Source organism: Jatropha curcas, chromosome 6, assembly GCF_041381405.1.
Source record: "Jatropha curcas cultivar XTBG-Jc1 chromosome 6, XTBG_Jcur_1.0, whole genome shotgun sequence".
Classification (NCBI taxonomy): domain Eukaryota; kingdom Viridiplantae; phylum Streptophyta; class Magnoliopsida; order Malpighiales; family Euphorbiaceae; genus Jatropha; species Jatropha curcas.
The window spans coordinates 12,061,007-12,088,663 of NC_143156.1; the positions used below are offsets into that span (position 1 = coordinate 12,061,007).

The 27,657-nt window shown below is 33.4% G+C and overlaps 1 protein-coding gene across 2 annotated transcripts; it reads right to left on the minus strand.

Moving 5' to 3' along the window:
• Nucleotides 1-185: 185 nt before the first annotated feature.
• LOC105644236 (protein ZINC INDUCED FACILITATOR-LIKE 1) lies at nt 186-25,431 on the minus strand. Of its 2 annotated transcripts, none has more exons than XM_089722515.1 (18): nt 25,207-25,431; nt 24,869-25,038; nt 22,659-22,699; nt 21,317-21,377; nt 20,897-20,999; nt 20,674-20,776; nt 20,456-20,509; nt 20,311-20,373; nt 9,391-9,440; nt 9,210-9,285; nt 7,988-8,203; nt 6,709-6,796; nt 4,813-4,898; nt 4,608-4,715; nt 3,705-3,749; nt 3,536-3,624; nt 2,239-2,282; nt 186-535 (listed from the first exon to the last, which is right to left on the minus strand). In XM_089722515.1, exons 2-18 carry the CDS (start codon nt 25,011-25,013, stop codon nt 450-452), a joined length of 1,458 nt encoding a protein of 485 aa, XP_089578641.1. In that variant the 5' UTR covers nt 25,014-25,038; nt 25,207-25,431; the 3' UTR covers nt 186-449. The 2 variants fall into 2 exon arrangements, with proteins under 2 accessions (XP_089578641.1, XP_012084910.1); XM_012229520.4 differs by having other exon boundaries at nt 24,869-25,074; nt 25,207-25,430.
• Between the last annotated feature and the right edge of the window lie 2,226 nt (nt 25,432-27,657).

The following is a 27,657-nucleotide window of genomic DNA, read 5'->3' on the forward strand; positions in this document are numbered from 1 at the left end:
TTTCTAAAGATGATGGTGAAAAACCTTCTAATGTATCTTTTTATAGGTCTAACAGGTAATTTGTTTTATTTGACCACTACGAGGCCTGACTTAATGTTATCAGTAAGTTTAATTTCAAGATTCATGAATTTTCCTGGTGAATTTCATATGCCAGCCAAAAAGAAAGTCTTGAAATACACAAAGGGTACAACTAATCTTGGTGTTTGGTATTCGAAGTTGATTAACTATGAAATTTGAAAGCTATGTTAATAGTGATTGGCTGGTTGTTTGGATGATATAAAGAGCAAGATGGCATTTTCCTATTTACTAAGAACAACAAATACAAACTGACCAATCTAAATGTAAATGTAAAGTCATTATTAATGAAAATAGACAAAGAATATATGCTTCTTTGTTTTGAATTTTGTATTGCACCCAAGTAGATGATGGCCATTTCATTCGTTTTTGTTTCACCGCTGAGCTAGGAAAGGCTTAAATGTCATCAGCACTCCAATTGCTTCAATCACATTTAAGATGAAGAAGACCAAATGGTTACCTGCATTTAGAAACATCAGCTACTGGGTATAATAATTAGAGGTGTATCCAATTCAAAATACTGCATAAAATTTGATGAAACAAACTTACCTATAGTACCTGTATATCCATTTCCCCTATAATTAATTAGGCATGATCACGGTTCCGTTTTAAACTGGAGCCTAGTAAAATTAAATTATTCAAAACTGACACCAAAACATGGTTAATGGTTCTCAGTTCCAAACTGTAACCGACACCGTGTATTTATGCTTCAGTTTTGGTTCTTTCATTTTTTGAAATCAGAATCGACAGTTTTAGTTTAAATTCGGCAATCACGATTTGAAACGGCGGAAAAAAAATGTTTTTAAAGAAACTCCAAATATATTTTTTATTTTAAATTATAATTTTTTAACATACATCCAACAAAATATATTAAATGCATTGTTTAGCCTCGAAATTTCCTTTCTTTTTTCCCAATCGGAATCTTAAAAGAGAAAAGAGGCAGGATGTTGGAGTTAAACAACGTGTTTAGCATACATCAGTTGAGTTACTAAGGCCCCAATCTTTACTGAATTATTTCTTTCATTTAAAGATAATAATCCACATGAGCAAATTCCAATTAATTGACAGGAATTGAGTCGAAGGCTAATATTAAAATTAATTTATTAAATTTAGTATTTTCTTTGTTAAAAAATAAAAGTTGTGCTGGAATTAAAAAAATCTTAAAAAAGTTGCAATCGAGACTGATCAAGCTAACTTTTATATAAGCCGTTTTTCTTATATTAATTGCTGTTGGTTCTATAAAAAAATTGCAGTTGTTAAATCTGAAACAATTTAATATAATTTTTGGACCACATTAATTTTTGTTAAACACTTTTCAACTGTACTTACATAGTAGAAATGATTTACACTGAAACTTTGGAAAGAAAGCTATTTAATTGAAAAACATTAAAAATGACACATAGCTAGAACAATTTACATATCCTTATTCAATTGTTATTTTCCTCTTTACCGTGGCGCAACCAGAAAAGTTAATTAGAGAGCGTGAAAATTATTTTTCAACTTTTAAAGGAAACGATATTGAAAAATATCACTGTTCTACAGATAAAGGTAAACTTTTCTATATTAAAAAAAAGAAAATTAAATTCACTGGCCACTCCTAGTTCCATTATTGCTCTTTAATTTATTCCATCTCATTCTTACCGATTTCATTTTGGAATAGAGAAAGTCATGATAAATATTTGATTTTTTTTTAAAAAAAAGAAGATAAATAAGATAATAAAAAGTTTTAAAAAATTAAGAAATAAATGGAGGTTTGTGTCTTATACATTTATGGTGGGGTTAAAAAAAAAAAATCTTCCAACTAAAATGTGCATGTCCTTACGTGGCTTTTTCTACTTCAGTTAAATAATGTTTGAGCATTTATAAATGACTTCAGAATATATATATGGTGTTGATTTGGGCATATATGGTTTTGAGCTATGATGCACGAAAACTTCTAGCCACAAACATTTTCACGTGTCTATTTTCTTGTATAAAATGTTATTTTTCCATATAAAATTATATTTTAAATGCTTTTTCCACGTATCATTTCGCATTTCATAGTTTCCGTTCTCGTGCAACATAGGTTTTTAGCAATAGGTAGGTTGTGATAATTGGATTTGGAACAATTTCTATTATAGTTTAGCAACAGCAATGGATGACAAATTTAATCAAATAACATACCTGGAAGAAATGCCAAATTCCGGTGCTTTTGTGCCCAAGAAAATCTACAAACACCCAAAGTTCTTAGTATTCAATACATATTTATATCAAGAGGCAACATAGCAGGTTATAGATATCTTAAAATGCATTGCATAAAATATTTAGAAAATGGCACATTAAGTGTTTAAAATAGATTAGTAGTAGTAGTAGTAGAAGAAGAAGAGAAGCCAACTCATTAATATCTGTGCTACTACAAAAGAATAATTTTTTATAATTTAAAAAAAAAATAACCACACAAAGGCAACAAGTTTTAGTCCTAAACTAATTGGGGTCGGCTATATGAATTGTTTGTTTCTAATAGGTCTAATTAAATTAATATCAATACAAAGCAGAGTATAAGTCGAAAAAAAATCTAAAATATTTTTTGTAAAAAAAAAATTTTTGAAGGGGAATTTTAAAATCATTGATATATATTTTTTTTAGCATTCAACAAGGATATCCCCCACATCCTGATTAATAGTTTGATTATGTTAAAGTATTTCCCTAGATGCGGATTTCACGACTTGATCATGCAATCGTCTAGGTGGAGTCTAGTGCGCTTCAACCACTAGACAAAGTCATTTAATATATTAATATACTAATAAAAAGAAAAAAGCATAAATTGGGCAACAAAATTTAACTAGGGTCTATTATATGATTTTTTTGCTCCATTCTATTTTGTTTGTAGCTATATCCTCGCTAATATTCAAAACCGTAAATCCTACATGACAACTTCCCTCCGAGCAATTCTAGTCCTCTTCCTTTTTAGTGCCTGTACTACCAAAATATCACATTGTGAACAGCAGTATAAGGAGGTCTACGTAAGGAGAATGAGCTTTTTACCTATTAACCATGGAACTCTGAGGTAGAGGCATTTTGCAAATGATTATGAGGTTGATTGATAGTCAACCTAAAGTTTTTGAACTCATATTATGCAGTTTTGGTGTCATTTTAGAGGGTTACCATAGAAGTATAGTAGCATTAGCAACGGTTAGTATCTGTTTGAAATTGTCACGAAATGACTTTTAAAAAAGTGAACTTTTAGATGAAACTAGCTTAGCTGTTTGAGAGTTTTATGGCCAAAACATGTTCATTCCACCATTAGAAACTAAATATTGCATGATAATTCTATCTTCATCCCTTACTGCCACACTTCTCTAGATCCAAGTCTAAACTTGAATATTATCATCAATTGATTTTTTTCGATGTTAACAAAACATTTTACATACCAGTTTATGAAAATTAGAAAAAAAAAAAAAAAAATTAGAAGGACACTCACAGGGCACCAGCTCCAAGTGGACCAGCTGCTTTAAAAAGAGACATCCCTGTCATAGCAAGACCATTTGCAGCTCCTCTTTGGTGTTGACTCTGATGTTCAATTTGCAGTTAGATTAATTTAATTACCATAGAATGCAGATACAATAGACCAACTAAGGAAAGATATTTACCACAGCTCTGTTCTGCAGAAGGAACAAGCCTGTTATAATTGACACCTGATCATGCAAAAGCATTTTGAGGATTAGGTTAAAAAATATCCAGCGTGTATAAGCAATAAGCTACACAACAATTCTTTGTGTAGAGATGCTAGCCCACCAATAATAATTTCCAAAATAAAGTAAAACAAGCAGGGCTAAAGGATCAGCTGTTTTTAGGAAGTGGTTCTAATGAATTGGGCTGCCAATATCTAATTTATGCCTGTTGGAATTGTGAGATTTTTGCTGACATTCTCTTAATTAGTTTGAATTTCTGGAGCGAGTTAGTGCTGTCTTTTCTTTTGAAACCTTTCTATCCAGCAGATAATTTCCACTGTAACTGAAATTCTAGTTTACTGTCAAGTAAAGTAAGCATGGTTTGAAGGAGAAACAAGGGAATAAAAAGAGAATTTTATGAAGGATTTGAGTTCCCAAAACTCAAAGTTAGAGTTCTTTCAAACAAGCTCTAAGAAGTTGTAGGGTTCTCTCTTAATGAGGCCTGATTCTACTTTTATGTTCAGTCATACAGATCTATAACTAGATCACAAATTTAGGACCATAACAGGCGCCCAATGTTAATAACACTGCTAAGCTAAAATGTGACCACATACTAAGCAACAAAAACTGAGCTTTCCAACAAGTTCAATCATGGATTATTGGATTATTGGATCCAAATATTCACCTTTCTTGTTTTTTAGTTCTTAGTGAAAAAGGTTTCAAATAGCAGACGTCATACACTACACATATAGTTTCTTGTAAGGCAAAAAAAAAAAAAAAAAAATACTTTTAGAACAAAGAGGAGAATGGTCTGCACTTCAAAAGAGAAAGTGCATAATGTGGATGACTTTATAAGAAAACTTCGAGTTGTAGAGCACTTACAGATAGAACATTCTTCACTACAGAAGCACAATTTAACAAAAGGGTAAGGTTGAACCCTGATAACTTAGCAATAAAAGGGTAACTTGCCAACAATGGAATAGATATAATCTGCATATAAAAAATATATATATAAAAAAAGGAATTATGTCAAAATAAACATTAGCAGCATAAAGCATACAAGCATTGGACAATATGGAATAGTTACCCCTCCTATCCGAGATATCGTTATGGGTCCAAAAATCCTCTCCAAGCATGGATACAAAGAAAGTTGAAATACTAGAAGGCTGAAACCTAGTATTCAAAAAACTCGTCAGATATTTTCTGCATATATTTGTATTGTGTGTGTGCAACAATTATGACCAAAAAGCATGGATGTCGGGCTCTACTAAGTCTCAATTTACTGCAGCATTGTTAGACCTAGTTTTTGCAGTATAATTACCTTCTTCTATTTGTGATTCAATTCAGATTACATACCACAAATGACAGTTTAGAGATGTTTATGTTGTTTCCACTCAACAATATTCTCCTAGTCTTGAACTTATATTTATATGATATATCTTTTATCCTATGAACTAGAGCTACAAACTCTAATGGATTTCGAATATAAAGTGAAGTAATTAGGTTGTAAGATGTATATTTGAATGAGGTTGGCTAATTTAAAGGAAAATCAAGCACATAACAATAGAAATGGCCTTAAAAAGAAAGAAAAATTGCATGAAACATCTTTTGATATGACTATTAAGTACACTGCTTCATCCGTCTAGAACCCTAAATTCTCACACCAAGTACTTCAATTCAACTAAAAGCCAAATATGCCTATAGAGGCTACAACCTTATGTAGAGAAAACTAAAATAGAAATTGTTAAAAGTAGTCCTTCTAAAATATAAAACACTTAAATTGCCTACTAAACATAGATAAATCACTTACCATATTTCCTACCATCAAAAGAAGATAAATAAGTTGAAAGGAGTGGGGGGAATATAAACTACATCATTCTCCACTTCTTCTGAAGAGTACAACCTCGAAGGATTTGTTGTAAGCAACAGAATATAAATCAAATATTCTTGACCTTCATATTCATTAGACCCTAGTAGTCAATTGGGCTATAATTTCTTCATGTTCATTTGTCTTTATAGACTGCATCGTCCTTTTTCCATCGAACCACAGTAATGTTCTGTATTCTTGAGGCACTTCTTGTAACTATACCCTTTTTCCTCTAGAATCTTAACACTCAAATTCGTTGAACGTTGACTTAGACTATTAAAGTTGGAAAGATTTGGCTGGCATAAGAGTTGAATGTCATTTTCATCAAGTCCATCATATACTAATTCCTCTTCTCAGCGTCCCTCCCTCGCATAATTGCAGCTTCAGCAATAGAAGAAAATAACCTTCAAATTAACCTGAATGCCTTAATTAGGCCCACCAATACTTTCAAGAATTTTACATTGCTAATGTCTTTTCGACGTTACTGTTAGCAACTTGCTTAAGGAACTCCAAGGTGTAGGCATCAATGTCCTTGTCCCCTTGAGTAAGAGCACATAGATCGGAATACAATTCCCTTTCATAATGAATGGGAATTAACTGTCCCCTATTCAAAGTCAAAGCAAGACTATGCCACCGTGTGCTGTTATATTCTCCGACCAACTCCTAATCATTCCTCACAGTATGGTATTTGAAGATGCTTTCCATAAGATTGGATTCAACCAATCATGCCGATTCTTTAGATCACCCTCCCAATTAAATTCAGGTAGATCAATTTTTTAACATAAACTAGAGCATATGTTTGTGGAGGTGGTGGTGCAGCAAAGTATATTTCAGTATATATGATTAAAATAATATGAATTTTCTCCACTAAATTATTACTTTTTTTCCCCATTAAATTATTACTTTTATTTATTGCCCCCAATAACTAAATATTCTGGATCCATCTTTGTGTGTTGAAAAAGTTGATGATGAGGGACAGTGTTGGTAATAAGAAAATTAAAAAATATATAGAAGAAAAAAGAATAGTGATGATGATGATGATGATGATAGATGAAGCTAATAGTAACTTTATTATGAGATAGTCTATGCACTAAGATCCAATCTTTTATTGCACACCTGAAATGGAGAGAACTTCCCCAACATCCTCAGTTGAGTAGCTCAGGCCCCCGAACTTTCTAGGGCTGACAGCCCATAGTGAAAATATCTATAGAAGATACATTGAATTAATAACATATATCCAATCAGACATGAAAAACTAATAACATAACATAAAATAATAGTTCAATTTGGCAGCATTGCAGAAGTTTCTATTGGAAACTGAACCCAGTCTTAACTGCAATTTCTAAATCAGGAACCTCTTATTTCACATTGACAATTATAGTTCATTAAGTTCTAAATAAATCTTGACAACAGCAATTGGAACCCACAGACTTTGGATTCATGCTAATTTATTAAAAGGGCAAGTATTAACATTTGTTTCACTCTAGAACACTTCCAAAAGAACTAGGCAGTCATAATGACAATAAAGCTACCCTTCATTATACTGATGATCTAACTAAGAATGCTAGAAATGTAATAGCTTATGTTATCTTGAGTTCTATCAAAAAATGGTGATATTTATTGTGGCAACAATCAATGGTGGTGTTATTTTTTGTTATATGGTACTGCAGATACTAATGCTAGTGGGAAACAGCTACTAGTTGGGGTCACAACGATAGAGCTAACTAGACAAAAGTAAAGCTCAACTTTCTTCTCCTCAGCTTAATGATATGGATCAGCTGGCACGACTAATTCTACCAATGCATAATAGTATCATACACTATGCATCAAGCTTGTTTGAAAATGAAAGGCCAGTTTAAAGAGGGTCTTTATGAGCAGTTACCCATGCCATCCAAATATCAACAAATCCCAATGCTTCTAGCATCTTCAGGAAATTTACGAATCAAAACTACTTCAACCGTTCAATAAAAATTAGTGTCCTTTGGTTGTTTGATCTTATGATATTTTACAGTGCAGCAAGTTAGAAAAAACCATATACAAGAGAATCCTCTATTAAGAGATGCCCTAAAACACAAAGAAGATTCTTTCATGAGAAAAAGCACTATTGTGTTGTTGTCTCATTTTGAAGTTCTCTTGGATCGGCAACATTCTACACCAACAAGCTTTCATCAAAGTGGGGAATTGGTTATTACTGATCAAGGCAATACATCAACAAGTTTTACAGAGAGTTAACACTCTCCTGAGGCAATTACTTAAAAATGCAAATGGACAAAATATTATTAACAATGAGATTAAAATAGAGATATTCTACTACGATATTGATAAAATAAATATTATTGAATCCACAAGCACAGTCAATGAAATATTGCATGCTAAGACTTGGTATGAGAAATACCTCTCCATAAGCCATATCATGAAGAGCGAAAACACAATATACAATGATAGATGACATTAAAGGCCAATTCCTTAGGAGGCTTTCCTCAGAAGTTGGTTTATTTCCCTCGTTGTCTGGTTTTCCTTCATTTCTTTTAGACCCAGTAAATCCAATTTCCTTATCGTCTACTGTATCATCAACTGAAGAACTATGTTTGTCATGCGTATGCAGTGTTTCCTGCAAAAAAAAGGAAGGTGTCTTTATTGCAGTAAAGATTTATTTTACATTTTTATAACAAATTTTAAAATTTTAGTGTTTGTTATCCCTGTCAGTCAAATAATACAAATACTTTCTATAAGAACCCACCAGAAAAATGCATGAATTTCATTATACCATTTCTAGGACTGTCCCTTTTCGTCTGATATTTCATTAGAATAAATATAAATATTAGAGAATGTAGATTTTCCTATGTTTCATTTTTGTTATCTTATTAGAACAAATTAAAGTATCTTATTTACCACACGTTGGAATGTCTCTTAGTAATGACTAATGACACCTCACCTGATTTGGAATAGAAAAACTAATATCTACTATGCGAAGTAAAACCATTGGTAAAATAAGAACAACCCTATATTCAAAGTCCCGTTTTAGCATTTACTTGTATTTTGGAGCACAGAAATTATCATGAATGCTTTATGAAACTTTGCTTCTTAGATGGTGGTTGGGCTTGCATTGGTTATTAGTTTCAAACAGAAGATTAAAATTTAGTGAGCTCATTTTCGACCTTTAGTTCATAGATGCATATTTGATAACTATAGATACACAATAAAATTAGTAAATAAACTTAGATACTTGATTAAAGCTCACAAGCACTATTGCAATATTCAAACTTTACTCCACTCTCAATAACTTAAAACTGAATTCAAGCGCAAACCCAAGTTCTAATGGCATGCAGCTCAAATATTTAGCAAGCCAAGCCTTAGTGTCTTGACTAATTTATACCCAATAGGAAATAAAAAAAATAAACGCAGCATAATAAAGACTTTCTTTACAATGTGGAGAAGATTAAATTAGGAACTCAGCTCCATTCCATCAAATCAGTAGCTAAGTACAATTAGAGAATAATTAAAAAAAAAAAAAAGAAGTGCTAGACATAATAATTCTTTAAATGTATAACAAAAAATCACTCTGAAATAAAATAAAAAGCATAAGTGCACAAGAAATAGCTTATTAAGACAAGTACCGGAAGCCAGCAAGAAGCAATTGTGACCCCCAGTGCAAAAACTGACATGCAGAAGCAGGGTAGGAAGTATGGAAATCTGCATTATAAATCATGTTGGGGATACCATTATACTAATAGAAAAAGTACATAAATATAAAACCATTCAGAAATCAATATCTTACAACAAAATTAGAACACTAACCTCCCAAACAAAGATTCTTTCGAAAAAATATTTGGATATTTCTCTGCTGGCTGAAGTGTCAAGTTGTCCACAAACATTAGAAGCACAACTAATTAGCAGAAAAGGAGGTGGCAGAAAAACACACAGAGAGAGAGAGAGAGAGAGAGAGAGAGAGAGAGAGAGAGAGAGAGAGAGAGATAAGAGTAAGACTGAGACAATGCAAACTAATCAGGAACAATGATTCTATACAAGCAATGAAAATGAAATACTTTCAAGAAATACAAACTGACCAAAAAGTATATAGATATGATTTATATTTAAAAAAAAAGCTATTAAAAAGGGTTTTTCAATAATTAAATTAGTTTATAATGCCATAGTTATACTAGCTTCCTAATTTTAGCTTGCTATGTAAATTCTTTTAGTAATTAATATATTCTTAATTCTCCTTTAATTCATTGAGTCTCTAATTAATATATACTACTTCCTAATTAATATATTTTTCATTCTTCAATTCTCATTTCAATGAATCACTATAAATACAATTGTATACATCTTTTCAATATTATAAAAGCATAGAAGCAAGTATATCTAGATTTCAAATTCAAGCTTGTGTACAATATGTTAGAATATTGCAATTACGTGATGAGATTATGCTTATATTAGGTTGATATTAGGCTGATATTATGTTGTAAATTAGGCTGTAATTATGAGATCCATTTTCCATACAGTTTCATTCTTTGTACTATTCATACCCTAACAAGCTTGAGGAAATAATCAAGCTAAAAGCTTCAAACTTCTCCCTCTCTCTTAAGTTTTCTCTTCTCTTTTCACATGGTATCAGAACCTAATGAGGTCTGATTCTTTTCCTCCTCTTACCCTCATTTTCTTTCCATATTCTGTTGTTGCTGTCTCTGTCTCTGGTCTCATTTCTGTCACAAAACTACTGCCAACTGAACCTACCCATTTCTAATCTCAAGCATCCCTCAAGTAATTTCATTGCTAGAAGCCTAGCCGTTGATCACTGCACACTGCCACAGAATCTTAGGCTCTGATCCATGCGCCAGCTTGTGAGCCGTTTTCTAGCTACTTCTCCAACCGAAAAGCATAGCTACAGCCTCGCAAGAAGCCGGTGACCATCCCCACTACTCTCTCACTCGGATCATCTTCCTTCTGTCAAGGTAAAAACAGTAACTTCAAAACTGTCATGTCAAGTCTTCAGTCTCAACATGGCCGAAAACGTGCTTGAGATCGGTGAATCTTTCACTCCAGGTCTTTCTAAACCTCTTCTCTCAAGATCTACTATTACTACTGTCAAATTACAAGGTAATAGTAATTACATCTCTTGGCATGCTTAGATAGAGTTAAGGTTTATGGGACGGGTTTATGACGACCTCTTAAAAGAAAATGCTACTCATATTGTTGCCATGGATAGGACAAACTGTTATCGATGCATTCGTGGGTTGGGTTGATTTCTTTAGCTGGTAGTTATTTCCTTTTTCAATAAAACTGCTGTTTGGAAAGTTGATTTTCATTAGGAAGTTTTCTTTTATTAGGAAACCTGCAACATGACTTCTATTTCTGCACTAAGTCTTGCCTATTTATGGGGTAATTGCAACAATAAAACGTAAGTCGTAGTTCAACAAAAACAAGAGATCGGAGTTCTCTCTTCCATTGAAATCTAAGGTTTCAGTCTCCCTTTATCGAGCTGAATTGATATTCAAAATACGTCGACTTAAGAATCCAAACAAGAGCAAAGGAAAGTCAGATTTAGATTTTCCCATTCATCATCCTGTGATCTGATCCTTAACTAGAAATCCTAACAATTTGGTATCAGAGCCAAAAACAATGGGCGACGACATCCATGCTCTATTAGAGGAAGAACGTTGCCTTACGGACTCAAAATTATCAGCAATGGAACAATTTCTACGTGAGAGACTTGCACAAATACTCCAAGAACAATTGTCCGGCTTGGGACTCGACGCCAACAAGCCAATACCTAACGGAAGCGAAGCAAGCAACAGCAATGGATGAACCGCCGGCGCCGGCGCTACACTTCCTTACCAGTCTACGGTTCCCAAGTATGCAAAATTAGATTTCCCAACTTATGACAGAACGGAAGAACCTTTAATTTGGGCTCATCTTTGCGAACAATCATTTCAGAATCAAAATGCAACTGAAGCAGAAAAAGTGGGACTAGCTGGTTTTTTCACCTTTTAGGAGGAGCACAGATGTGGTATTACCAATTGAAGAGGGCTATGGGTTCAATGCATTGGGCAGACTTTTTGAAATTTTGTTTTGAACAATTCGCGCCCCCTGAGAGTAGTAACCCAATTGGAGAGTTAGTCACCCTTAGACAGACGGGAACAATAGAGCTGTACCCAAGGCAATTTCAGGAAAAATTGGGGCGTGCTAACGAAATAGTACCAGAACATCTACATGCAGGTTTATTCGTTTTTGGGTTAGATGACTTGATAAGGTGGATGTCCAATTACTCAGACCGCCAGACTTGTCCGCTGCCATGAGCTTAGCCAGGGCATATGACCAAAAACAACAACTCCAAAAAGTTATCAACAGTAGCAAGGGGGTGTGGCAGCCGCCTAAAACAAGTTTGGGTGATTCAAAGAACTTGCAAACAAGAAATACCAGTACCTTACCAACTTCTTCTACAATGGCTAGTTCTCCAGTCAACAACTAATCCCTCTTCATCAAGAGACTAAGCAGAATGGAGATGGCAGAAAGGACTAAAGAGTTGTGTTACAAGTGTGATGAGCCCTATTCCGCAACCCATCAATGCAAGAAACTCTTTCGGGTGGAATTGGGCAATACGGATGATGGTACGCCTACAGAAGATGTCTTCCTTGGAGCTTGAGGACAAGCTCTTTCAGCGGGAAGGGGTTAATGTTATAGATGCATTCGTGGGTTGGGTTAGCTGGTCGTTATTTCCTTTTTCAACAAAACTGCTGTTTGGGAAGTTTATTTTCATTAGGAAGTTTTCTTTTATTAGGAAGCCTGCAATAGGACTTCTATTTCTGTGATAATTCTTGCCTATTTATGGGGTAATTGCAGCAATAAAACGTAAGTCATAGTTCAACAAAAACAAGAGACCGAAATTCTCTCTTCCATTGAACTCTAAGGTTTCAGTCTCCCTTTATCGAGCTGAATTAATATTAAAAATAGGTTGACCTAAGAATCCAAACAAGAGCAAAGGAATGTCAGATTTAGATTTTCATGTTCATCGTCCTCTGACCCAATCCTTAACTAGAAATCCTAACACAAACTGGACTGACATTGATGCACAACTATGTAGTCTTTTATGGCATCCTGTTGACACTAAATTGCTAACTCTGTTTCAATCCTGCAAAACCTGTTGTAAGGCCTAGACTAAAGCTAGAACTTTGTATATTGATGACATTTAATTTATGTACAAATTTGTTTCCAATATTGGCCATTTACAATAAAATCAACAGGATATGGCGAGTTAGCTTGGAACAATGGAGACGTTGAGAGATGAATTTAATTATGTTATGCCCTTCTCAGAAAACATTGTTGCACGAGAACAACAGGGAGACAAGTTCTTTATGGATTTGTCTCTAATAAGACTTTGGTCTTATCTTGCTTCTATAAGGGACCAAGTATTGACATAATTCCTACTCTTGAGGATATCTTTGCACATCTTCTTCGAATCTCTGTCACTCCCAGAATTGAAATTGAAATATCTGTGCTTGTTGTACAGCGTCAACAAGGATAGAGTGGTCATAAAAAATGGAAAGGCAAAGGTCCAAGTCATATTGTAATTAGTATGACAAGGGTGGTCACACAAGACAAGCATGTTAGAAACTGCATGGTAGACCACAAAATCAATCCATCAATACTGGTAGGCTTGTTGCTCATTTGGCCCAGACTAGTGGAACTGGACTTCTCCCATTACCTGATTAATCACTCAATTCTATCACTTTGACTGGATCAGATTACATTGAGTATTTAATATCTCAAGCGTCCAAACAACAAGCTAAACAACAGTCATCTACCATCTCTTATTCTAGTAATTTAGTTGCTTGTCTAACCAAATCCACAACCACTGATGTTCTGACCATATTTCTAGAAATGAAACTTTTCTCCTCCGCTCTTTTTGTTCCTCCAACATTTACAGTCACTCTAGCCGATGGTTAATTGTAATTAAAGGAATTAGGGAAGTACAACATTCTCCTTTACTTACTTTAACCTCAGTGTCATTTCTCTAGAATGTCCATAAACCTAATTTCCATTAGCAAATTGACCAAACAACTTAGTTGTATTGTATCCTTTATAGCCCTCTATGTTTTTATGCAAGACCAATGTACGGAGAAATGATAGGAGCAGGATATGAGTCACAAGGGTTGTATTACCTCTCTGCACCGAAAACCACAATTGCACTTACTTCCGTCGAACTCCTTCATTGCCACTTTGGACATTCCAATATCATTAAACTTAAACAATTAGTTCCTACTCTTTCAACATTGTTTTCTCTCGAGTGTGAGTCATGTCAACTTGGCAAACAAACCCGCATTTCTTTTCCTAAGCAAGTCAATAACAAAGTTACATTTATTATTCCTGTTGTACTTGGTTATTTCTTATGAAAAATCGTCCTGAGTTATTTTCTATTGTCCAAAAGTTTTATGCTGAAATTCGCAATCATTTTGGTGTTTCCATTAAAATGTTATGCAATGATAATGCAAAAGAGTATTTTTCTCACCATTTTAATCATTCCATTTCTTCTCAAAGAATTGTTCATCAATCTTCTTGTACTCATACTCAACAAAATGGAGTTGTCAAAGGAAAGAATCGGCATCTTATTGAAACAACCTGTACTTTATTTATCTATAATAATGTTCCACTTCGAGGGGATGCTCCTCTTATTGCTTGTTTCTTATTAATCTAATGCTGTGACATCCCAGGTTTGGGGCACAACACCTTAGGCGAATCCCACATCGGCTACGCACAAGGTGGAAGTCCTATACATAAAGGGTGGCAACCTTGAACATGGTAGACGCGTTTTGGGCTGGCAGAGTGGAGGTTTCCCTGGCCCAGAAACAAAACCGTGCGGGCTTGTGTGGCCCAAAGCGGACAATATCTACCATGGGCTGGGCTGTTACAAATGCCTTCTTCAAATTTACAAAATAAGAGTACTTAATCTATTCTGTTTCCAAACTAGGATCCCTACAGTCTTCTTCTTCGTGTTTTTGGGTGTACCTGTTTCGTTCGTGATCATACTCTTAAAAAAGAAAAACTTTAACCAAAATCAATTGAGTGTCTTATGAGGATATTCCCATCTCTAAAAAGGCTACAAATTTTAATGACCCAATTACTCATAAATATTTTATCTCTATAGATGTAACCTTTTTTGAGACCTCTTCATACTTGTGACATCCCAGGTTTGGGGCACAACACCTTAGGCGAATCCCACATCGGCTACGCACAAGGTGGAAGTCCTATACATAAAGGGTGGCAACCTTGAACATGGTAGACGCGTTTTGGGCTGGCAGAGTGGAGGTTTCCCTGGCCCAGAAACAAAACCGTGCGGGCTTGTGTGGCCCAAAGCGGACAATATCTACCATGGGCTGAGCTGTTACAATTTGGTATCAGAGCCAAGCCTTGTCCCTCTGGCCGGTGGTGGGGCAAACCTCAGCGAGGACGCTGAGTCCCTAAGGGGGGGTGTATGTGACATCCCAGGTTTGGGGCACAACACCTTAGGCGAATCCCACATCGGCTACGCACAAGGTGGAAGTCCTATACATAAAGGGTGGCAACCTTGAACATGGTAGACGCGTTTTGGGCTGGCAGAGTGGAGGTTTCCCTGGCCCAGAAACAAAACCGTGCGGGCTTGTGTGGCCCAAAGCGGACAATATCTACCATGGGCTGGGCTGTTACAATACTTCTCCAAAACATAGTTAACCAAAGTCTTATTTCTGAGGCTCTTCTTATTCCTATCTTCCGGCCACCCCTCATCCTCTTCAAGTTTATTCCAATCGAACTCTTTAGAGCAGCCTACTATTAACTCTCTTAATGATGAAAGTACACTACCTATTGATTTATCTCCTACATCGATATCACCTCCTACGCTGGTCATGCTACCAATAGAGGAAGCTAAACCTATTGTTCTTAGAAATCGTATTCGTTCTACATAGAACCCTTAATCTATTTACAATTTTTTGAGCAATCATCTTTTATCTTTTTCATCTTATGCCTTTGTTTCCCCTTTGTCTAATGTCCTTATATCAAAGATTGTATGTGAGGCATTATCACATCCCAGATGGTGAAAATCCATGCTCGAAGAGATGACTACAGTCCATGCTAATGATACTTAGGAATTAGTTCCATCACCAAGGTAAAACCATTGTTGGTTGTCTTTGGGTTTATACTATCAAAATTGGTCCAGATGCCAAAGTTGATGGCCTCAAAGCTCATCTTGTTGCTAAGCAATACACTCAAATCTATGGCCTTGATTATAAACACCTTTTCACCTGTGGCTAAGATAGCATTTGTCTGATTTCTAATCTCCCTAGCAGCTATTCATCATTGATCACTTCATCAAGTTGATATCAAAAATGTTGTTTTACATGAAGAGCTAGCGGAGGAACTTTATATGGATCAACTACTGGGTTTTGCTGCTAAGCGTAGCCTAGCTTAGTATGTCGTCTACATTTATCTATGTATGGTTTAAAGTAGTCTCCAAAGGCATGGTTTGGAAGATTTAGTGTTGTTGTCAAACAATTTAGGACGAGTCAAAGTCGATCATTCGGTGCTGTATTAGCATGGAGATCATAGTAATTTTATTTACTTAGTGGTCTATATTGATGACATAGTTATAAGAGGCAATGATCATGAAATGATTTCTCAACTCAAATAACATTTTGTTTCACCATTTTCAAAACTAAAGATTAAGAAAAGCTCAAGTATTTCCCAGGACTTGAGATAGCACAATCTAAGACACATTTTGTTATTTCATAAATGAAATATGCTCTAGATATATAAGAAAAAACTATCATGTTAAATAGCAAACACGTGGACACTCCAATGGATCCTAACATTAAACTTATTCATATACAGGAGAAGATATTGGAAGACCCTAGTAAATATCGAAGATTGGTTGAATTTTTTATGGTAAATGTGGTTAGCCTATTTCTTCAATCCCCATGTGATAGTCACTAAAATATAGTGATTCGCATTCTTAGGTATATCAAAGGAACTCTTAGACATGGCTTGTTGTATAAAGATAAGGATCACTTGCAAATTGATGGATATTGTGATGCAGATTGGGCAGGTTGTCCCCTCGATAGACGATCCACTTTAGGTTATTGTGTTATGATTGGAGTAAATTTGATATCCTGGAAGAGTAAAAAGCAAGATGTTGTAGCCAGATCAAGTGCAAAAGCAAAATACCGAACCATGACGTTGTTCACATGAGAAATTATTTGGTTGAAGTAACTTCTCCAAAAAAAAAAGAAAAATGAAGAAGTCAAATAGATAAAATTGATTTGTGACAATCAATCAACACCTCATATCGCCTTAAACCTAGTGCTCCACGAGAAAAGAAAATATATAAAGACATATTGCCATTTCATCAGGTAGAAGATGGAGTTAGGATATATTGCCACCTCCTTTGTCAATTCAAATGATCAATTGGTAGATATCCTTAATACATCTCTTAGAGATCCTCTGGTTTGAATACATTCGTAACAAGCTAGGAGCATATAACATGTACGCTCTAGCTTGAGGGGAAGTATTAGAATATTGCAATTATATGCTAATATTAGCATGGCATTAGATGATATGATGCTATAAATTAGGTTGTAATTAAGGGATTCATTTTCTATATAGTTTCATCCTTTGTACTATTTATACCCTAACAAGCTTGAGGGAATAATCAAGTTGAATGCTTCAAACTTCTAACTCTCTTTCAAGTTTTTTCTTCTCTTTTCGCATAATATAAACTGCTTTCTAATTAATATATTCGTAGTTCTTCTTGTTTACTTTCATTGAACTCCCTAATTTAATATAAACTATTTTCTAATTGATATAGTTTTAATCCTTCCTATATAATGTCTTGAGTCCTTGTAATAGGAGTGTCAAAATGTGTTATTACATGGGAACGCGATTTTCCAAACACAAAAATTAAGCGGGTTAGGATTGAGTTTAAATGGATTTTTATCATAAACGGGTGACTCATATATGATACAGGTTTAAAAGAATTATGTCATGGGTTGGCTCGCGAAACCCATCCAACTCGTTTAATTAAGGATAAAAAGGTAATTTCATGTATAACATTATATACCAAGCTGGTTATACATATTAGGTTTTCTGACATGTATGTGATCCACATACGACTTATTTAATTAATTGAGTTGGATTTTCTAACCCACATCATTAAACGGGTTATACATGTCGTGTTCATATGACCTATTTAATTTTTATGTTCTGTTCATATATTTGTCATGATTATTAAATGGATCATGTTCATATTGATCCTAATCATGTCAAGTGTCAAGCGATTTCTTGTAGAACCTGACAGCTAGGCTTGGCCACGGTTCCGGTTCCAGATTTTCTGGAACCGGAACCGAACCGTACAGGACCGGTTCCGGTTCCGGTTTGGAACCGTCCGGTTCCGGTTCCGGTTCCGGTTCCGATCCGATTACAAAACCGACGGTTCCGATCGGTTTTCCGGCGAATCGCATAATTTTAACATTTTAAAATTTGAAAACCGGTTTAAAAAAATTTTTTTTTGAACATAAAAAATTGAAAAATACACCTAAAAAATTTAAAAAAATTTCTTTTTTGAACATAAAAAATTGAAAAATACACCTAAAAAATTTTAAATCTTGAAGAACGGTGTAAAAAAAAATTAATTCAACATAAAAAATTTAAAAAATAGAATAAAAAAAATTTAAATTTTGAAGACGGGTTAAAAAAAATTTTTGGAACATAAAAAATTAAAAAATACACTTAAAAAATTTAAAATTACTTGAATTCCATTTATTTTTTTAAAGACTTAACAGTTGAACATAATTTTTTTTTTTAAATTTCAACTGAATTTTTTTTTAATGTTTGAACATAATTAAAAAAAAAAAATGGGAACTTTGTCTTGCTCTTGTAAAAATTTTTGCTCGTTGCTCTTGCTCTTGTTCTTCATCTTCTTGAAATTGCTCATTAAATTCGGATTCTTGAGTTGGAATATCCAAACTTTCATTTGGAAACCCCTCAAAATTAAATTGCTCGGGAATTATATTATAGATGTCGTTTGTAGGAATAGATGATTCTCCAATTTTTCCCTTGCCCTTACCCGAATTTGAGTTTCCTCCACTTGCCATTATATGATAATAAAATATAATTTGGAAAATTGAATAAAAAAAAATAGAGACAATAATTAATTAATAAGAGAGATTATAGAGTAGAGAAGAATAAATGAATAATATAGAGTAGAGTGTAGTATATTGTATAGAGAGTAAGTAGAGAGTGTAGTATATTGTAGAGATAAAGTAAGTAGAGAGAGTTGAGATTTTTTTGTAATTAATTTGTAAATAAAATGAGGTATTTATAATAAATCCAAAAATTCTTTTTTCCCAAAATACCCTTAAAACTAGCCGTTATATAGCCGTTTATAGCCGTTGGGAGGGGTAATTAAGAGATTTTACAACAAATTTACAAAAAAAAAAAAAATTCAAAATCTGACAGTTACAACGGCTAGAACCGCCGGTTCGAACCGGCGGTTCTAACCGGCCGGAGAACCGGCGGTTCCAACCGGTTCCGGCCGGTTTTCTGGAACCGCCGGTTCTGGTTCCAGAATATCTGGAACCGGAACCGAACCGGAATCTTCCGGTTCCGGTTCCGGTTCGTCCCGGTTCCGGTTCGCACCGGTTCCGGTTCCGGTTCGCACCGGTTCCGGTTCCGGTTCGGAACCGGTTCGAACCGGCGGTTCCGGTTCCATGAACCGTGATTTGGCCATGCCTACTGACAGCCAACCTATTTTGACACCCCAAACAATATTCACCTTTTCAATATTATACAAGCTTTTTTTTTTTTCTTGACTTATTGCTTTAACACATGTTCTCATCATTAGATGAGTAATATTCATATCATTTGCTCTTTTTGTGCATTGACATTACAAACATATTCTTAAAGTAAAAACTTAAATTCTATGTTTGTTTAATGTCGATTAACTTTATAAGTTTTAGAATTCTAGTGAAATTATACCATCTAAACTTTTAATTTTCACGATTTATTGAAATAAAATTTCATAATATTGTTAAATATGTTTTATTTGATATTTATCAATTTTTATATGTTAATTATATATTTTGTATTCTACTTAATAAATATATTTTAAACCATTTTAATCCATGCATACTAATTATATTTAATAATTAAATTTATTAAAACTTGCTAATATGAAATCATATACATGTAAACACACATGAAGTTGTAGGGGTAAATTTATTGCTTGCTCTTTTATTATCTTATTCTTTCAGAGTGTCTATGAAAGTATTATAGCAAATTTGTCTCTATCCCTCTTTTCTTTCCCTCTCTTCTTTTAGGATGGTTTGGCCTTAACGAGATATGAAAGTTGATAAAGTTATTTTGGCTTTTGCTTGAGTTCTTTTACTCCCATTTACTAAATGTGTTAAGCCAATTGTTTCTATATAGTAGTCCTCTGTTAGATGAACCCATTTTTTAGTTTTAGATTACAAATACCTAAAACCAAATAACCAAACTAAACTTTAGACCTGACAAAACCAATTGATGCATGCTCTGACTTGTTCCTATTGATCTAAAATCCCTAGGATCCCAATAATGGGACATTTAGGAATACACATTTGATCAGATTCCGATGCCTAAATAAGGGCAAGTACCAATATTCACCAAACATAAAGAAATTTCTCAGAGTAAATAGTTAATAAACTCAAATACCTGGGCAAGGAAACCTCCTAGAGCTGGACCAATGATCAATCCTATACCCCATGCCGTACTCACCTAAAATTGCATTTTATATCTTTAGTATTGAGTCACTAAGGCAATCAAGAACTGACATTATACAAAGTTAATCAGAGCTCACTGTTGACAATCCTAAAGCACTATATTCCTCACGGAAAATCTCGCATGCATATGCCTGTTCAATAAACATAAAATTGGAAAACTGAGAAAATAATCGAATACAAGAAGCATCTAAAAGAATCACAATATAATTTATTCAAAATGCAAGAAATAATAAAAGCTATGCCTAAGTAATAATGATGATAATTAAAAAAACAAAATCACAGTGCAAATTTTTACCTTTATAGGTCCAAGTAAACCGTTGAAACTCCCAAGAAAAAACCTTGTAGCGATAGCCATCCAAAAATTTGTGCTAAGGCCAAAGAGGGTGTTGAAGATAACTCTGAGATCAATTAATGACCATACAATCATGAAAACATAACATGAGATATTTTAAACTAAAAGTCCCAAGGGTACTAGATACGCAAAACTAAGAGTTCTTAAGAAAATAGTTGTTACTAACACTGTCAAATTCCCTATAATTATAACAGGTTTTCGTCCATAGCGATCAGCCACTATTCCCCAAAAAGCAGAAGTCAAAGCTCTCCCAAGCATATATGTAGACCCTTAAAAATATTTAATGGCTTGTTAGAACTCGACTCCAGAAAATATGCAAGAAAATTGCAACTGTGGTCACTAAACTTGGTACTTGATTTTAAAGTTTTCTTGTAAGATCAATTTCTTACAATTTGGCCATCCAATTAGAATTTTGCTGGAACTTCCATAGTAGAACTAGAACATGAATTAAACTTTGGTAACCAAATTATAAGAATTTGATCTTACGTCAACAATTTTATAATCAAGTGCCAAGTTTAGTAATGACAAGTGCAATTGTACCTGAAATATGCCATTAATGAATATGAAGCATGAAGTGTAAGCTCACCAACATATCCTGCATAATAGCCAATGTCTTCCTCCCGTTTTGCAATATGAAAATCCCTAACCTTCAATGACAAATTGATCATAATGTTAAATTTCTAGAACAAGTATGTATGATTTTAAAATTATTGTTGATACATGGAAATCCAAATGCACTAGCAAAACATCTGTTGGTGGTAAAATCAAGATTTTATTTTGTATCTTCTAAAGAAAGGAGAAGAAAACAAAATAAATCATCAAATAGGATCGAGTATCACTTTCACAATCTCAAAGAAACACAACACAAATACATATGTAAATTTGTGCGTTTGAGAGAGAGAGAGAGAGAGAGAAAGAGTTGCTATTTTGAGACAAGTGAGTGTCGTGGGTGTAATTTTGAAACAAGAGGTCCATTATTTATAACTTCAAAATTGAAGATTATCCTTCAACGTTTCAGTTCCCAATCGTTGTAAGAAGTTCAAGCCATCCAGGATAAACTAGTGCGAATTGGATATCATCATCCCCTCCATGACCCAATACATACAGCAAGTGTCCAAGAAATGATGAATGGATAGTTAGATAAACAAATTCATAAAAGAATATGGTGAATAATCTCTGTCCTTGTTGTCCATAAGTTGAGATAGTTGCAACAATTTCCCATTTCTTTAACCATATCTTTGAGTGGCAACCAGCAACACTTTGCAGTTAACAATGGTCAATCAACTGAAGAAAGTGAAACATAGAAAAGGAAAAGAAACCAAGATGGCAACGCTAAAGGTGGAGAAGTTGATATCTTTTTCTGCCATAGGACAGTAAGAACCTGGGCAAGTTGACAGCTTTCTACAAAAACATGAACATGTATGGATTTTTTTGTATGTCACATTCATATACACCAGTAAAATATGTACAAATATATACTCTGGACCACACTGAGAATCAATAACAGAGTTATGCACTGGTCGTATTTTAGAATTTACTGTTTAGGAGCCATTATGACATAGGACAGCTTGGGGTGCAGGATTCTAATGCTGAATATCAGGTTACCTGAAAGCTAGAATGGGCGGATGCTATAGAAATTTTTTAGAGTCTGATATCTATTAAGTGTGTGTGTATTTAAATTAATTAATTGCTGGCATAATAATTTAAGGGCAATTTTATGGCTCCCATCTATGTTGGAAAATCTGTCCAACTTTTTTTGGGGAGTCCTTAGTTTTTATTTGAGAAATTTGGTTTGCATCCTTATTGTCTTAAGATTTAGAACTACAAAATTTATATTAAAAAAAAAAGACAAAAATATGGCTTAAAAAAGATGTCAGGTATGAACTAGAATAATGGAATTAATTCAAAAGGCATACACACACACTTACCATGAAGTAAAGGAATGGAAAGAGAGATGATATTGGTAATGCTGCAAAAATTAACACTGGGGTCATATATTTGTCCAAGGAATTGCATAACTAAGCAACATGCAACTGCTACTCGTTCAAGTGAAGCAGGAGACCAAAAATGTGTCAAACAGTAAATAATGAACTAAATGCCACTCAATTCTGCTATAAACCAAAGTAATACTGCTACAGTGGGACTATTTATCTACTAGAATATTAAGATATGAATATAAGATACAGTTCAAAGAATCCAAAATAATTTGTTTCCACTAGACATTTTCCATAATGAACGCAGTATGTTATAAACTTTTTTCCCGAAAATAAAAGGTAGGATGTTTGGCATTAAGCATATTTAAAACCAAAAAAAAAAAATTGAGTACAAAAAAACATGATTTGGAATCCATAGGTACTAAATCAACAGTGTTCAGAAACTGTTATTCTATTATCCTGATTTTTTAACATCTCCAAAAATTTCCATTAGTAAATTAAATCTAAATTGAGAGGAATGTAGAGATCCTTTATACACCATATCCACAGCCACCAACTCTGAATTATCCTCTGACTAGCACCAAAATTTTCTTTGCTAAAACACCATTTGATATAAATGGATCTAAAATATAGAATTTATTTCTAAATGAATTCTAGATAAAATGTTAAGTTTGATATGATAAAATTAAAACATAGATTCAATTGAATTCCAGAAATTCATATTCAGAATAAACATAGAGTGCAGATGATATTATATCCTTAGAGAGAGAGAGAGAGAGAGAGAGGGAGGGAAAAAAAAAAGAAAAAGAAAAGAGAGAGAGAAATAGAAAGTAGAGGAAATGAGGGAGGAGAGAAGAGAAGAGAGAGAGAGAGAGAGAGAGAGAGAGAGAGAGGCAGGGGGTGTGACTAAGACAGAGGATACACATTTTGGTCTAAAGTTTTAGTTCCATAGGTTTTAGGTAATTCATTTGAAATTCCATGAATGGAAAATTTGTTTAGTTATAGTCAGTTGTATAAAATTGAATTCACAGAATAGAAATGAACTTTCTTTTACATACCAAACATGAAATATAGAAATGTAATTGAATTCCACAAAATTTTATAGAATTTATTTATACCAAATTAGGGGATAAATCTATTTTCATAAAACTCTAAAAAGAATGAACTGAAATTCCTGATACCATCAAACCCATAAAAGTACTCTAAGACAATATATTGTCTTTGTGCTGGCAGTTGGTTTTTTTCTAAGAAATACTTTTTTATGGAGCTTGGGATAGCGGTAGTCCCACCAGAGCTCCGTCCTATTAGCATTGTAAAAATTCACTACTTTATGCAAATAGATCTCGTAATCATTCAAGACCAGAAGATGCAAATAGGTTTCCATAATATGTTTTACATTAAAACAAAAAAAAAAAAAAAAAAAAAAAAAAAAAAAAAAAAACTATTTGCTTCTAAATACCACAACTCATTTACATACTAAACCCATGACCTTAGAATTTTTATGCAACAAATTATATAGTTATTCACCATATTCTCGTAACTTACGCACAAACACACATTTGCACCATATGGACAAATATGATCATTCAAAACCATTAGAATACCAAAGCAAAAATTTGAAACCCATATGACTTTCAAGAATGGAATCAGAAAATACAGTTTGAGAGGCAAAATATAATTTTTTAATTTTAGAGAGCAAAATGAAGTTTTTTGAACTTTGGAGGAGAAAATGTCATTGTTTTTTCTGAGAAATATGTTTTTCGGGAGCTTGGGGCGGTGGGGCCCTCCAAAGCTCCACCTTGTTCTACATCTAATGACTATAAAAATTCAGTCTAATTAAAATAGGTTTCCGTAACCAATCAAATTAGTTTCCTTAACTCAATACCCTACGAAAAAGTTTCCTTGATCAATCAAAACCAAAAGATGCAAATAGGTTTCCTAGATATATCCTACGTCTTGCACAACATTTTTACGGAATTTTTACGGAAGAAATTATATATTTATTTGCCAATATTCTCCTCAATTATGCACATAGACACATGTGCACAAAATGGACATAAACAATCATTCAAAGCCATTGAAAGTACCAATGCAAAAAGACGAAGGCAATATGATTTTATAGAAGTTCACTATTCTATGCTAAATTATATCGTAGAACTTCAATAACTGAAAGCCTAACAACAACTGGCAATAAGAATGCTTACCAGTACCAAGCACAACAATCCATATTGAGAAAAGTTCTCGAATAGGCAGTCCTTTCTTCAACTCTTTGTATCGATCAACCTTACAACCCGGGCAATTCTCATAGTAATTCTTCTTCAAAAGTGCCTCTGAATAGTCTTCTGCCATGCTTTCATCCAGACACCAAAATATTCTGCAGGAAAAGAATTGTTTCCTCTTGGAATCCAATCTTTATATATGCATTAGAATATAGGACAATTTTAATTAATTATTAATCAATAATAAGAATGTATAATTGAGGGAATCTTTTCAATCAAATGAACATGGATGGACAAAAGAAATTAACTTTTACAAAACATACATGAAATTTTCTCTCTTTGAGGTGCTTTAGAAACAGACCCAGAAGCACTTTTTCAGTGTTAAAAGAGAGAGAAAAAGTACGAAACGGCAAGCATTCTCCTCCAGCCATCATTGCACACGTCACATCCTCCCTGGTCTGACAACTCAGTACACATCCAAAAGGTGAATATCAATAATGACAAGAAAGGAAAAAACATAGAAAGAATCAACCTTTCACAGCCTTTTCAATAATGCATGCACCTCACAGTTTTTAGGAACCAAAATACAAATACAACTCTTTAGCTAGTGGCCATATTTTTTTATTCCCATTTCTGTCAAACACAAATTCAAACAGGTTGCCTGTTTATATTCACAAAAGGCAGCAAATTTTGGTTGGTAGTATAGTATTTCCTTAGAATAATTTGTTTTTTTTTTTTTTTTTAATGATAAAACTAAAATCTGATCATGCATATGGTTTAGGTCCAAGAAGCGACAACACAAACTCCAGGCCATTGTCGTACTTACAATTTGATGCAGATCCACAATCTTTGCACCTCACAACTTTTAGAAACCAAATTACAAATACGGCTCTTTAACTAGTGGTCAGTATTTTGATATGGAACTGTTCTAAGGGTAGAGTACTTTTCTACACAAGGGTATAAGTGGATTTATAAACCAATCCAATCCGATAAAATCATTTGGCGCAAAAAGGGATATAGTGTTTTTCACTTAAAAGAAAAAAAATAAAAGATTACCATAGTAATTTCTTTCATGGCAATTAATCATTGGCTTGGCACCTAATTATCTCATAGACAGACCTGAGCAAGTCATTGGCTTAGTTTATGCATTGTACTATACACCAGACATAAAACAAACAGGTTACCTGCATTTATTGAGAAAGGGTACAACACAAAATTGTAGGAACACTAAATTTGGTGGGTAGTATTTACTTTGCAAAATTTGTTTTTATTTTTATGATAAAACTAAAGTCAGGTCATGGATGTCGTTTAGATCCAAGAATACGACAACACAAACCCAGCCAGTTTCGTACTTACAATTTGATGCAGGCCCTATAATCTTGTACAGGGACGTCGCATGAGGTACGGATTTTTCGAGTGACGAGTGGAATGAGATTTTATCCACTGTTCTAGCGATTTCCATTTCACGAGGGGAGGGGCGAGGTTGGATGATTCTGGTATATTGTCAATTTCTGATATGTAAATTCCAAGTGCTGGAAATGATTTTATGTTTTTCACAGGTTTCTTTCTCCCCCTTTCTATACGGGGAAAAATTTATCGTCTGAGCTTCACCCGTGGATCAAATCAATAAAAATAAAATTTTTTATTAAAACAAGAATATTTTTTATTGTGAAAAAAAAAGAATAAAATCGAAATATTTTTTATAGAATTTTTTACTGTAATTAGTTTAGTCTATAAGCGTAATTATGAACTCAATCTAAATAAGTAATTTCCTTCTGTACGAGACCAAACCAGTAACGTGGAAAGTTTAGCTACGGTTTCACGGAAGTTAAATATTGTTGTTTGCTCTTTTAAGGGATTTGCCATTTAATTTTATGAAAAACATTTTATCCAACGTCTTCGGTAAAATCAAGGCACTTAAATTTTATAGTAACTAGTCACGTATCCGCATTGAGTGGATTATAAAGAACCAAAAAAAATATCATGAGTTAATTATTATATTTTTAACCTTGGCTTAATTACTTCTATGTATTAATTAAATTTTAGTGCCATTAGAAATCTATAATTCATTTAGCATTAGAAACTTTAGATGAGTAAATAGTGTAGCATAATATTTCTATGTCAATCTAAATATCAAAATGAATAGGTAGATGGGTGACAGAAAAAAATCCTGAAATTTGAAATAAAATTAAGGTTATTATTTAATAATATTATTAATTGCATTATTAGAGAAAGTAGCTCAAAAATTTATTAGTTATAAAGAATTTAATTGTGTTAATAGTTTTATTAATTATTGAAAAAAAATGAAAAATATACCATTAATACTATTAAAAATATTAATAATTACCTTTATTAATGTTCAAACTAAATGAAAGAAAAATAGAAAAAAAAAATAGTGCCAAATGAGCACTCTAAAGTCCTAATTTTATGCCACTTCAACTTTTAAGTTTATGTTTTTAAATAATTTTTTTTTGAAAAGTGTTTTTAAATATTTATATTAATAAATATTATCTCTGTTTCATAATGCTTGTCATATTTCGAATTTCACGTTCTTTAAGAAAATCATTAAATTTGTCTAAGTTATAATATATTATTGAGTAAATTGATTATATTACCCTTAATTTAATACTAATTCTCTAAGAAAGTCATTAAATTGAAATAATAATTATTGGTCATATATAAAGTGTAAATATGGAAAAAAAATATTTATTACTCCTTGAAACCAGAAATGTAACTAGTATTTTGGAACAAACTATTTTCTTAAATGTGACAGG